This window comes from Macrosteles quadrilineatus, unplaced genomic scaffold (assembly GCF_028750875.1).
Source record: "Macrosteles quadrilineatus isolate MER2022 unplaced genomic scaffold, UCM_ALF_1.0 Scaffold_2__2_contigs__length_208266976, whole genome shotgun sequence".
NCBI lineage: Eukaryota > Metazoa > Arthropoda > Insecta > Hemiptera > Cicadellidae > Macrosteles > Macrosteles quadrilineatus.
Window position 1 is genome coordinate 127,278,026 of NW_026542595.1, and position 13,306 is coordinate 127,291,331.

The 13,306-nt window shown below is 31.9% G+C and overlaps 2 protein-coding genes across 2 annotated transcripts; both read right to left on the reverse strand.

The window, feature by feature from the left end:
* Window positions 1-3,058: 3,058 nt before the first annotated feature.
* On the reverse strand, window positions 3,059-5,142 carry LOC128986575 (uncharacterized). The gene is made up of 2 exons (XM_054407009.1): window positions 4,531-5,142; window positions 3,059-3,934 (listed from the first exon to the last, which is right to left on the reverse strand). Exons 1-2 carry the CDS (start codon window positions 5,093-5,095, stop codon window positions 3,381-3,383), a joined length of 1,119 nt encoding a protein of 372 aa, XP_054262984.1. The 5' UTR covers window positions 5,096-5,142; the 3' UTR covers window positions 3,059-3,380.
* On the reverse strand, window positions 4,121-13,026 carry LOC128986576 (uncharacterized). The gene is made up of 2 exons (XM_054407011.1): window positions 12,340-13,026; window positions 4,121-4,449 (listed from the first exon to the last, which is right to left on the reverse strand). The coding sequence occupies exon 1, from the start codon at window positions 12,974-12,976 to the stop codon at window positions 12,356-12,358; it is 621 nt and encodes a 206-aa protein (XP_054262986.1). The 5' UTR covers window positions 12,977-13,026; the 3' UTR covers window positions 4,121-4,449; window positions 12,340-12,355.
* Window positions 13,027-13,306: the final 280 nt, after the last annotated feature.

A 13,306-nucleotide genomic window follows, 5' to 3' on the forward strand; every position in this document is an offset into this window, starting at 1 on the left:
ACACTAATTCGAATGAAAAATATTGATAGGCCTAAGATATAAATTATTCGATTATATCGATTACTGTATTTCATTCGGTTAGCCTAACGTAGTTAACTAACCAAATTTGATATATCGAATGGAATGATCGATAACTTATATCGATCGATATTTTCATTCGAATGAGTGTAGGACCTAAACAAAAGTGCAGCCCTCCTCATGTCTTAGGTAGGCATCTTACAGTCATTTAAGTTAATGTCAAGTTAACTGTTTTCCTAGAAGCACGTCGGAAGACGTTAAATCGCCTTTCCGCACTCCGCGCCCAGGAAAACCCGGCTTAAGGACACAGATAAGCTAACTTATACAAGTTAAAGGTTAGAATAAATTGATCTATTAACTTAGGCCTACCCTAGGTCCTTTAACTTAAATTAATTAGACTGTAGAAAAGGCCAAGGTAGGTTAGGCCTATTACCTTTGATTGCAGGCTACCCTACTTCATAGGGAACACTCTGTCAGATACACTTGACAGTGTAACCAAGTTAAGTTAAATAGGCCTAGTTTATAACTTACCGGATAACGTTAAGTTATAGGCCTCATATGAAATTCAAAATAACACTTGAAAGATCATATCTCAATAATGACGATTAACTTTTGAAACACTTAACCAGACACAGTTATTTAAGTTCCTTCCTTGCTTAGTATCTAATGGTCTCTAACCAATGGCCATGGCTCCCTCAGTTCCTAACCTAGATCTAGTGTTTGCCATTGACAACAGTCACAAAGATAGGTATAAAGTGAATTAACTCTTACACCCTAACTACAAAGAGTAATATTTGCGGTTTATTCATTAAAATTATTGTATCAAAATGTTAACTATTTTATTTTACAGCCAACATTAACAACAAATACACCCGACAGAAAGCACTAACAAACAACCGACGATAAGAAAAAGGGAAACTATGTAACTTAACCTATATGTTTGAAAAAAATCTTTAAAAAATCTGATTGGCCCTATAACAATAATATTGAAATTAATTAATATAAAAAGCTCAAGACAATGTTAAAACCACTTATTTTTAGAAACCCATCATGCCACCCAAGTGATAAAGTGCACACATTATTTTAATTAACAAGCATTCCATTCCATTCCAAGGACTGTGGTCTTACTTAATTCAAACCTAGGCCTACTAAACTAACAACCATAAAAACAAGTTCTAACATTTTTATCGATTGTAATACATTTAGGTGGATATTTTTATATCCCATATTTATTTCCTCTGATATAATTTTTTTTTTTTTTATAATTATAATTTAAAGATTTATTGTGCATAAAACCATTGACTTATATAATATACCTACAGATGTTAAAACTGTTTACTCCATGGATGAAAGAAATAATAGAATTCACTTCGGTCTCTAGAATTCACAACAAAATTGTTGCTCGTAAAATGTAAACAAAAAAAAAGAAGAAGAAGGTAGCTTATAATGTTATTCTTATGGGGGAAAATTAAAATGGTTTTTTAAGGATTTTATAATTATTACTGAACAAATAATCTCCAATAACGAACTTAACCGAGATAATATGATAAAGAACCTTTGTGCAAAACATCAACTTGATATACGAAGTTATATTCGAGTTATTGGAGATTGATGAGATGCATTTAACACCAGTATGAGAATTCACTTCGTTCATTCAACAAGAGGGGACTAGTAATTTTACGCCATTCCCGATTGACGAAAAAAATCCCATTCAAATTTCACAACTTGACATTGTGTGCCATTTGTTCTTACGTTCTAATTTTCAGTAGCGCTCTCCGATGACCCCTCTCTTCTTCCTGGAACTTTTATGGCTTTCTTCCTAGGCCAAGGTCAACCCATGGGCCCAGGAACTGTGGGAAGCTCCCCTAAACTCCATGGGTGGTGGGGTGACACCCTGGATGTTGGCAGAGGCCGCTTTAATATTTATTGATTTAGGAACTCGGCGACATCTTAGTCAAATTGGTGGCCCTGCTTATGGTTTTGTTTCACCTCCAATAAAACTTATTTGCTTGCTACCAAGGATGTAAAGAACTATTTATATCATTGCTTGCCACCCGGCAAACTCCAACGTTGCTATGTTTAAAAGGCGTTCGTTGCAGTTTTCGGGGATAAAGCGTTCTAATGTGATGTGAAAAACACACCTAACATTTTAGCGAATTTACCATATACAAAATAAGCTATTACCGTAGGCAAGACGAACGGTCCTAAGTCCAGGACTGCTTTACTTTTTCATTTCGATGTCCACAGAGGCTAAAAACACCATCCGTTCGAGTTGATATATATAACGCACGTAAAAATCTTCAGATTTTGATTGAATCAGATACAATAGTGTAAACCTATGTTTTTTTAACGAGTTCGAAAATCAGCATGATCAGACTATAAAAATGGGGTTTAATGGAGTGAAAATAGGGCTTTCTTGTTTTTGACCAGAAAAAAAATTTTGGAATTTTTTCCAATCCATTTTAAATCCAATCCATTTAGGAAAAAAATTCTTTAAAATTGTAAATTTTCATTTTTAATGTCAATTTTATGCAGATCAACAGTTGCAGTAAATTTCATTATTTCAAACTAAGCTATCCACTTTTAAATTAAAACACACTTTATTACCTTCTCTGTAGCAGCAAACCTAAGTATCGTACTCATACAACTTATACAGAGTCAATCTAACGATATTAAGAAAACTTGTTAATCAATCAAGTGAATAAAAACTCCCAGTCAACAGGTTTAATGCAGCGGGAGTATTTATTTTAATGAAAACCAATTTGTTCTTAAGTTACAGAGCATTCAAAATTAACACTTTATTTATTTCATATCCCATTAAATTACCGAAAACCTGGTGAAACCCTTATTTTTATAATGCCACGTTAAATAAATCAAAAGAGTGCCATGTTTTGTCAATTGTCATAAAATATTACGGTAAATTACCTAGTTGTATCATTCTTATAAAGTAATATCCATAGATATCTGTATATACTTATCCTATAGTACAGGATTATGGTTCAATCACTTTTGAGGTTATTGTTCAGTAAATCCAAGAATATCAATATAACCAATTTATTCATTTCTGTATAAGATTTCACAGTTCTACATAGAATAAAGTAGGTTATTTACAGTAATCTTACATTATTCTATTACTTGAGTAATTTATGTCACATTTCGTATGTTTAATTAGTTTGCTAATCATAAGAAAAAATAGATTTTTTGTGCATTCCAAATAATTGATCTCGCCAAGAATAAGCCAATAACGCCTCCAAAGCACATTTTAAAGCTGTTAATGTTAGTAACTTCAACTTCAACTTCAACAAGTAAATATTAATGCATTACTCAAATTTAAGTATAATGTAAGGTTACAATACTTTGCCTTAAAAAGTTCTTGGTAAATTTCCACAGATCCAATTTTTTTTAGTTCCAAGGGCAGTCTGCATACTCTTCTTAATTTCATCTTCCAAATCGTCTCCCATCAGACTCTTATAAGTATTCCACACCTCCTCTGTGACTCCGGTGGGATTTACAAAAGTGAATTTCGCTTCTTTCACTTTTACGAAGCATTCTCCAAAACTCGCTGCAGAGTTGACAGTGAACACGACTGTGCAAGATTCGAAGTTCATAGTGTTCTCCTGTTCTGGGTTTTCTTGACCGTTTTTTCGTATTGTACCATCAGCATCCATCTTCAGGTTGTATGTCATTTCGTTTATTGATTCCCCTGAATCTTCACTGGTCTTAACTGTGTCCTGGTGCGTAAGTTGTATGTTTTTCATTTCAAAAATTATTTCTTCACGAGTTTTTTTATTAAAAACATTTACTTTGACTATCCTTGGTGTGATTTTCTTGGCGATTTCCTCCTTCAAAACATCAATGGACTTAGTATCCGTGTACGATGACGTCAGATCATCACTCAAGCCGTAGTTGTCGGAAGCTGCGAAGCGTTAAATAAATCAAAAGAGTGCCATGTTTTGTCAATTGTCATAAAATATTACGGTAAAATACCTAGTTGTATCATTCTTATAAAGTAATATCCATAGATATCTGTATATACTTATCCTATAGTACAGGATTATGGTTCAATCACTTTTGAGGTTATTGTTCATTAAATCCAAGAATATCAATATAACCAATTTATTCACTTCTGTATAAGATTTCACAGTTCTACATAGAATAAAAGATGTATCTCTACACTACGAATGTAGGTTATTTACAGTAATCTTACATTATTCTATTACTTGAGTAATTTATGTCACATTTCGTATGTTTAATTAGTTTGCTAATCATAAGAAGAAATCGATTTTTTGTGCATTCCAAATAATTGATCTCGCCAAGAATAAGCCAATAACGCATCCAAAGAACATTTTAAAGCTGTTAATGTTAGTAACTTCAACTTCAACTTCAACAAGTAAATATTAATGCATTACTCAAATTTTAGTATAATGTAAGGTTACAATACTACTTTACTTGCTGTTACTTGTGTTACTAGCGTTACTTTGACTTGGAAAATGATCCTTGTTGGTATATTACCACAAATCCAGCTATTGTTATCTCCAAGGGCAGTCTCCATACTCTTCTTGATGTCATCTTCCAAACTCGTTCCCATCAGACTCTTATAAGTATTCCACTCCTCCTCTGTGACTCCGGTGGGATTTCCAAAAGTGAATTTCGCTTCTTTCACTTTTACGAAGCATTCTCCAACACTCGCTGCTGAGTTGACGGTGAACACGACTTGGCTAGCTTCGAATTTCATATCCTTTTTCTCTTCTTCGTTTGGTATTTCAACATCAGCATCCATCTTCAGGTTGTATGTCATTTCGTTTACTTCCCCTGTTGCTGTGCGTTTTTCGTTCTTAACTGTCTTGAGATACGTAAGTTGTATGTTCCTTATATTAAAAATGATTTGTTTATAATGTACGAAATTGAAAACATTTAACTTGACTATCCTTGGTGTGATTTTCTTGGCGATTTCCTCCTTCAAAACATCCACATCCTTTCGGTCCATGTACGATGACGTCAGAGCATCATTCAAGCCGAAGGTGTCGGAAGCTGCGAAGCTCAGTAGGGATGTGAAGCACAAGAGAAGCAGTACCATGTTGTAGTCTCAAATATCAACACTGTAATGGCAATAGTGAGCTGAACTTGCAGCAACTGTCCTATATAACTCTAATTACGGTGATTAATGTTCAAAACATGTGGTGTTTACTAGCTTCTAGATAACGCCACATTCCAATGAAAAATTCAATATTAGTAGGTGAAATGTGTTGCGAAATATTCATAACTTTTATGAAGGTTACGCTGGTATTAAACTACGTTTGTACGTTGTACGTTTTCTATACGAAAAACTCGAATGAAAATGAACGGGTCAGTTAGGACATTGTTTAGTTAAGAAAGAGTATCAGTTAATTCGAGTAAAAACTAACTGCACACAAAATAATTTGATAAAGTATTTTGTTTGCAAATTTATCTTATAATATATTTGACGAAAACAATTAAATGTTTGAAAGCCAAATAATAGGTCAAACAACACTTGTAATAATATATTTACACTTATACTGTCGACTCACAAGACAATAAATACATATAAAAGGTGGTAAGTAATGATCGACCCGATAACGGTTCCGCCGTTTTACAAAGGAAAAGTTAACAACAATTCAAGACAGCAAAATTTACAAATAAACAATAGACAAGAATTTAACCAATAAATTATCCAACAGTAATGAACAACTAAAACCTTTTTAAAAATACGAGCTGTTTGTCCGTCCTGCGTACGGGAATCGAGTTGTCAATTTAAACTGAATACAACTTAAAACAGCTAGTTAACACTTATAAAGATGAACTCTGACAGTGCTAATGTTGAAAATAATGAACTTTTTATCCTATATGGTTGATCCGAGATGGCAGCCAAAAAAATGTATACTCAGTCAAAATGAAGTACTTACTACTCTACAATGGTCTGACGTGGTCCGGAGTTGATATCTTAAATGTAGAAAAAAGGAGGAGGGAAACTCATTTAAAACTCACACTGTATAGTCTTAACTAGTTTGACTTTATACATAGATGACCGCACCTTATCCGTGGCCACTAAAACCGTAAGAGGATTCTGCCCTTCCATAATGTAATTTCATTGCAGTTGACATGAGAAATCAATAGTATTTAAGATGTCCGATTAAGACCAATAAGAGGGTATGTCCAGACATAAGAAGTTTACGATAAATATGAAAGCAATGTAACACGCCTCAACACTTCTAAATACTATTTTAGTATCTTGGGTAGCAGACTCATACAAAGTGTATTTTGAAAAATGATCATCTATTACGACATTTTTGAATAAATTTCATTTGAAGATTTTTTATGAAAAATATTTCGTTGAAAAACTTATTGCCACTTTGTAAGGGTTTTTCGTTGTATACAATAGCTAATTAGAATTACTCGTTTTTACACTTTTAAACATTAAGAAATCTTGAAACTTAAATATCCTACCATCAAGTGATAGCATAATCTAATACAACTATGTAAATTAAATTACTTCCGCTATACTTATTTTATACTGCACCAAGTCCATCTAAATGGATGTATACATTCAAACGTTAATAAGCAGAAATAAATACTTGAATACTTTTCATTGGTGCTTGATGTTAATTAAACCACTTAGAGGAATACTCATTTTTTCAAGCTTCACTTGATTATCTCTATGTGGCCAACCTAGAGCGGGTTGTTTATTTGTTTGATTACACTGCTTATTATAATGCATTTTGATAATATTTACTTACTGAATAAATCTTTTTTTTTCTTTTGTATAAAGATAATATTTAAATATATAAATTTTTACAACTGATAATCATTTGTATGGTAACATGCCTTATGATTTCGATTGATATATGTTAAAAATAGGCCAAATGTTTTGTTAAAACCTTCTTTTTACTCTCCTAATTGAGATCATTTCATTCTGAGCATAAAACGTTTGTCTTCGTCACCTAAGTCAAACAGTTCTTCAAAGTTCAGACAGTCTGAGGTGGTCCATCACCTGTTCATAAACAATCTGTTACTGGGCAATCTGTGATTTGTGTATTTCTTTCCTATTTCCTTTCCCTTTCCTATTTTTCCTATTTCCTTTTCCTATTTTTTTATATAATTGCCTAATGAATAAGACTTAACAGATTTATGTATCACTATGCCTTTAAAATCGAAGCAATAGGCTGAAAAGATTCATCTTATTACGCAGTTCAAAATAATAAAGTTATAACCGTACCGGCGTTTAGTCCAAGATGAACAAATAAAAGCTTGTGACAAATTATAACAATGAATTAGTTTTGGTTTGCCTAAGTTACTTTTGGCACTGAGTTTAGAGTTTAAGGTTCAAAGGTCAACTAAAGAAACCTTAGTCAAAAGAACGTCCAATTAAATATCATTCATTTCCTTAGACAATTTTAGTTGTATTGAGAAAATACTTAGGAACTGCTAAGGAAACATACGAATTTCAGCTCTAGGGCTTATCGTCATCAGAATCTCGGTAACCGTTACTATAGATTTTTTTTACTTTTATAAAGATTTTTCATCAATTTAACAATCAGAGGTAAATACTTTCAAGTTAAGACCATGAAGTAATAAATTACACAATAAATCTTTTTTTAACTAGGTTACAAAAGATTGTTAGTCTGAATAAGCACAAATCTGGTTGTCTTTTTTGAATAACTTCCTAAGCCGCTTTGTCTTGTTAAACTTATTTTGTGGCAAAGATTACGACAATTGTCTGTAAGCTAATAATGTCTCTAAAACCCCTTTAGGTTACTACTTCATCGTAATTACTGTCCAAGGAATTTAAGAACTAACGACAATCTTAAGTTTAAATTACAATAAATCCATAATAGGATGGAAATCTTAAAATTTATTAAAAAGTTATTTAACTGTTATCTGTAGTTGTTATTATCGGTTGCGTTATTGTGGCATATTTTTTTTTAATAATTTGTAGTTTTCACTAAGGATTAAGAGGGGAAAGAGAAATGTTTACTGTACGTTATGAATATACACAATTAATAAATACAAGCTAGTCATTTAATGCGGTCGACAACTAGTTGTTTGTATAGGTGTTGTAAATGAAAAGATACAGTTTAAAAATGCATTTTTAGCCGTGTTCCTGTGAAATCAGATTTATGGTTTTAAATTTTGACATTGGACATTGAAATTGAACAATAATAACCTACGAACAAGTAAAATAAAATATGGCTTTGTTTAAGATTATCTCTGTATCTTAATAATCTATCTCTGGATCTGTACCTACATAATTATATTTTTGTGTTTCCTATAAAATCTTAAATAAAAACGTTAAGCTTTCGAAATTATTAATTTCAAATTTGAATTAAACTTAAACCCCTAAGTTTATTTTAACTATTTCAACAGTTTTAAAACAGATATCAATACACATATCTCAATATCTATAGTTTTTTGTTTAAAAATAAAAACATTTTTCATTCGACCACTTAAAGAATGTTAGGAACGAAACATCCAGTAAATTTTGGTAGTTGGAAAAGCACTCTGACGCGCAGCGGGGGGTTTGTGATGAATCATAAACAAAACGGAAACTGTTTTGCATTTTTTACCTAGGTAGAATTCCCAAATATTATTGGTATTTGGTTATCTTTCGAATATAGTAGTTACCTTTAACAAAATACCGTTTCTACGGTATTTTGGTAAAGATTTTATTTTTACTTTATGTTATATTTTTTTGAACCAAATATATTATAAAAGTCATACATTGGAAACAAATTCCATCTACAGGGTGATTGATATAAGTGTGCCAGCCGTTTTATTCGCAAACTATAAGAGATATCAAAAAAAGTTAAATGGTAAGTGCCTTGGATTTTTTATTTAAAAAATTGTAGTCAAGTCAAAAAAATTATTTTAGCCGCCATTTTTCCAATATGGCCGCCAACTTTGATTTTTCTTACGGAACATCCTGTATTTTATGATGTATTCTGGTAGAAAATGTGATTTTAAGACGATTTTATTCTTGTGATTTTTTTCATAAACCTAACCGTTTCAAAGATAATAATGGTTAAAGTTTTAACATTTTTGCATGAGAAAGAGTTTCGATACAGGCCTAAGCAAGCATGCCAGCTGTTTTATTCGAAAACCATTCAAAATTTCACAACTTAAACCATTATTATCTTTGAAACGGTTAGGTTTATGAAAACAATCACAAGAATAAAATCGTCTTAAAATCACATTTTCTACCAGAATACATCATAAAATACAGGATGTTCCGTAAGAAAAATCAAAGTTGGCGGCCATATTGGAAAAATGGCGGCTAAAATAATTTTTTTGACTTGACTACAATTTTTTAAATAAAAAATCCAAGGCACTTACCATTTAACTTTTTTTGATATCTCTTATGGTTTTCGAATAAAACGGCTGGCACACTTATATCAATCACCCTGTATACTCGATTGTTGATATTTTAATAAATGATTCTGCCTAAAAACAGCCTTAGTCAACAAGGTGGCGAAATTTATAACATTACTAATTGAAAACTTACATTATTGTTTTTATTATTTTTTAAGAGGTTGTTGGCCTCTTTTAACTTGCATGCCCGCCCACATACGCTTTTGTGGAGAATATATCAAACAAAGCAAGGGACGAGCGGCACAGTACAAGGGTGAACTATCCTATTGGGTTTTGTAACCTAGTATGTTCAGATAATAAATTATAGTTCCTCAAACGGGCTTACAAGTTATCAAACTCTCGCTCATTTTCTGACCTCGGCTTCGCCTCGATCTTAAAAATTTAAAAGAGTCCCTTTAGGCCCTGGTGATAAAATATACTATTACCTTTCATAGACATTTTTCTCATGGAAATGTTCCACTGACTCACGTAATTACAATTTACAAAAGTTAATATCTAACACATGTGTGTTGTGTAACCACTTAGTTTTATCAAATGCTTGGAATATTATCAACTTCTACAAAATATTAGCATTGGTTCACAGTAACCAGTTAGTTAGTAAAGGTTGCAATAACTTTTCACACGAAATGTTACAATATATAAATCAACACTCAACACTAGTTACTCAACTGATAATTATGCTTTTCATACTAAATCTTTATTATTTTGTGTTTTTTATGATTAGGTCCAATGGAATGGTTGGCCCATCGTTGAAAATTGGTTGGTTAGCCAACCGTAAGACTTAGTGCTAAAACATACCGATGGCCAACCATCGACAGAAACGTAGGGCCAACCATTTGAAAACGATTTTTGCTACTTGGGATCATGTTTCCTATAAGTATTGGTATTTGCCGTTGGAAATAAATAAGTAAATACATTTTGGTTTCTATTTGTTCTATTGTTATTTTAAGACTTATTAGGAAGCCAATATATTGTTTTTTTTCTTGTACCTACGCCAGTGGCATTCTTTCTTATAGTCAAGTCAATTAAAACACTTTTAGGTGAAAGCGCTCCAAACCCATAAAGTATATATTAGTTTTGTATTCGGTTAAGAAAATTGTGGGTGTTGTATTGCCTATTATGACTTATTTTACCTAATCCCAGTTAGAATAAGTATGCGTAAGTCTAAACAATAATATCACAGTAGGACAGTAATCGTAAATATAAAATCAACTGGATATTGAATGGTATGATTATCCTAATCGAATGGCTTTCCTAATGAGTACAGGCCTAGAGGTTTTCCTAGACAGCTACAGTGTTATAAAAATTGTAAATTTTATCATCGAACTATATAAAACAAACTGAGAACTTAAAGGTTACACTACTGCGTTATTAATTCATTCTTAATTATTATGTCTATAAATTAAACTAATTTTTATTCAAACTATATTCTAACCAACCACCACTATAACACAAAGGTCTAATAATTTTCTTTCTAATTAAAAACATTTTCTTTTGCTAAATATATTATGTTTTTCAAACTGAAAATTTGGCTTTTGAATATTTATTGAAAGTCTGAATGTGGAGAAAAAATTTTACAAAAAGACCTGTAATTCATTAAACCGTTTTTAAATGAGCGATCCTTTACTAATGATCTCGTCTCAGGTTTCATCTTTAAGCCGTAAAGTCACCATTCATGTATATTAAAAGGTATCATTAAATGTTTTCTAGCCCGTTAAATCAAATGAATAAATTGTATGTTTATGTGGAAGCTTTCCCTGTCTTCAATTGAAAAGTGACTTTTAAGTTTACAAAAACAATTTGATTGTGAATATGAAATTCAAACTAAAGACAAAATTAAACTGAAAATAAAATCATTATGAACCACATGGAATAGTAAGCGTTCAATTGTTAAACTTTTTACAGTTTTATCCACGCGCTTTACACAGTATTCAACGGGTGGACGATCCAACATTAATTACTACCTTACTAATTTTTTTTTAAATCCAATCCATTTAGGAAAGAAATGTTTAAAAACGGTACATTTAAATTCTCATGTCAATTTTGTGGAGAATATATCAACAGTTGCAGTACATTTCTTACTAATTTTTTTTAAAAAATCCAATCCATTTAGGAAAGAAATGTTTAAAAACGGTACATTTAAATTCTCATGTCAATTTTGTGGAGAATATATCAACAGTTGCAGTAAATTTCTTTATTTCAAACTAAGCTATTAACTTTTCAAATTAAAACACACTTTATTACCTTCTCTGTAGCAGCACACCTTAGTGTCGTACTCATACAACTTAGACGGAGTCAATCTAACGGTATTTTATTTTTAATGGAAACCAATTTGTTTTTAAGTTACAGAGCATACAAAATACACTTTTTTTATTTCATATCCCATTAAATTACCGAAAACCTGGTGAAACCCTTATTTTTATAATGCTACGTTAAATAAATCAAAAGAGTGCCATGTTTTGTCAATTGTCATAAAATATTACGGTAAATTACCTAGTTGTATTATTCTTTTAAAGTAATATCTATATGATCGCCACTTAACCTATAGTAAAGGATTATGGTTAAATCACTTTTGAGGTTATTGTTCAGTAAATCCAAGAATATCAATATAACCAATTTATTCATTTCTGTATAAGATTTCACAGTTCTACATAGAATAAAAGTTCGATCTCTACACAACGAATATAGGTTATTTACAGTAATCTTACATTATTCTATTACTTGAGTAATTTATGTCACATTTCGTATGTTTAATTACTTTGCTAATCGAAAAAATCGATTTTTTGTGCATTCCAAATATCATTATGAAACAAATATCCAAATCTCGCCAAGAATAAACCAATAACGCCTCCATAGCACATTTTAAAGCTGTTAATGTTAGTAACTTCAACTTCACAGTAAACATTAATGCATTACTCAAATTTTAGTATATGTAAGGTTACAATACTTTGCCTTAGACAGTGAACCTTGTTGGTATATTTCCACAAATCCAGCTAGTGTTATCTCCAAGGGCAGTCTGCATACTCTTCTTAATTTTATCTTCCAAATTGTCTCCCATCAGACTCTTATAGGTATTCCACACGTCCTCTGTGACTCCATTGGGGTTTCCAAAAGTGAATTTCGCATCTTTAACTTTGACGGAACATTCACCAAAGCTCCCTGGCAACGAGTAGACGGAGAACACGACTTGGCTAGCTTCGAATTCCATATGGTTTTTCTCTTCTGTGTTTCCTTCTCTGCTGAATTTATTTATTGTACCATCAGCATCCATCTTCAGGTTGTATTTTATTTCGTTTACTGATTCCCCTGTTTCTTGGATATCTTTGATCTTAACTGTCTTGTCATGCGTAAGTTGTATGTTTCTCACATCAAAAAGGATTTGTTTATTAGTTTCGTATTTGTGAATATCTACCTTGACTGACGCTGGTGTGATTATCTTGGCGATTTCTTCCTTCAAAAGATCTATAGACTGTTCCTCCAAGTATCTGGTTGCCAGTTCATCATTCAAGCCGAAGGTGTCGGAAGCTGCGAAGCTCAGTAGGGATGTGAAGCACAAGAGAAGCAGAACCACCATGTTGTAGTCTCAAATATCAACACTCTAATGGCAATAGTGAGCTGAACTTGCAGCAACTGTCCTTTATATAACTCTAATTACGGCGATTAATGTTCAAAACATGTGGTGTTTACTAGTTTCTAGATAATGCCACATTCCACTGAAATATTAAATATTGGGAGGTGAAATGGGTTGCGAAATATTCATAACTTTTATGAAGGCTTCGCTGGTTTTAAACCGGGCAATTTACGTCTTCTATATGAAAAAATTGAATAAAAATAAACAGAACACTTAGGACATTGTTCAGTTAAGAATGAAAATATCAGTTAAATCAAGTAAAAACTATCACAC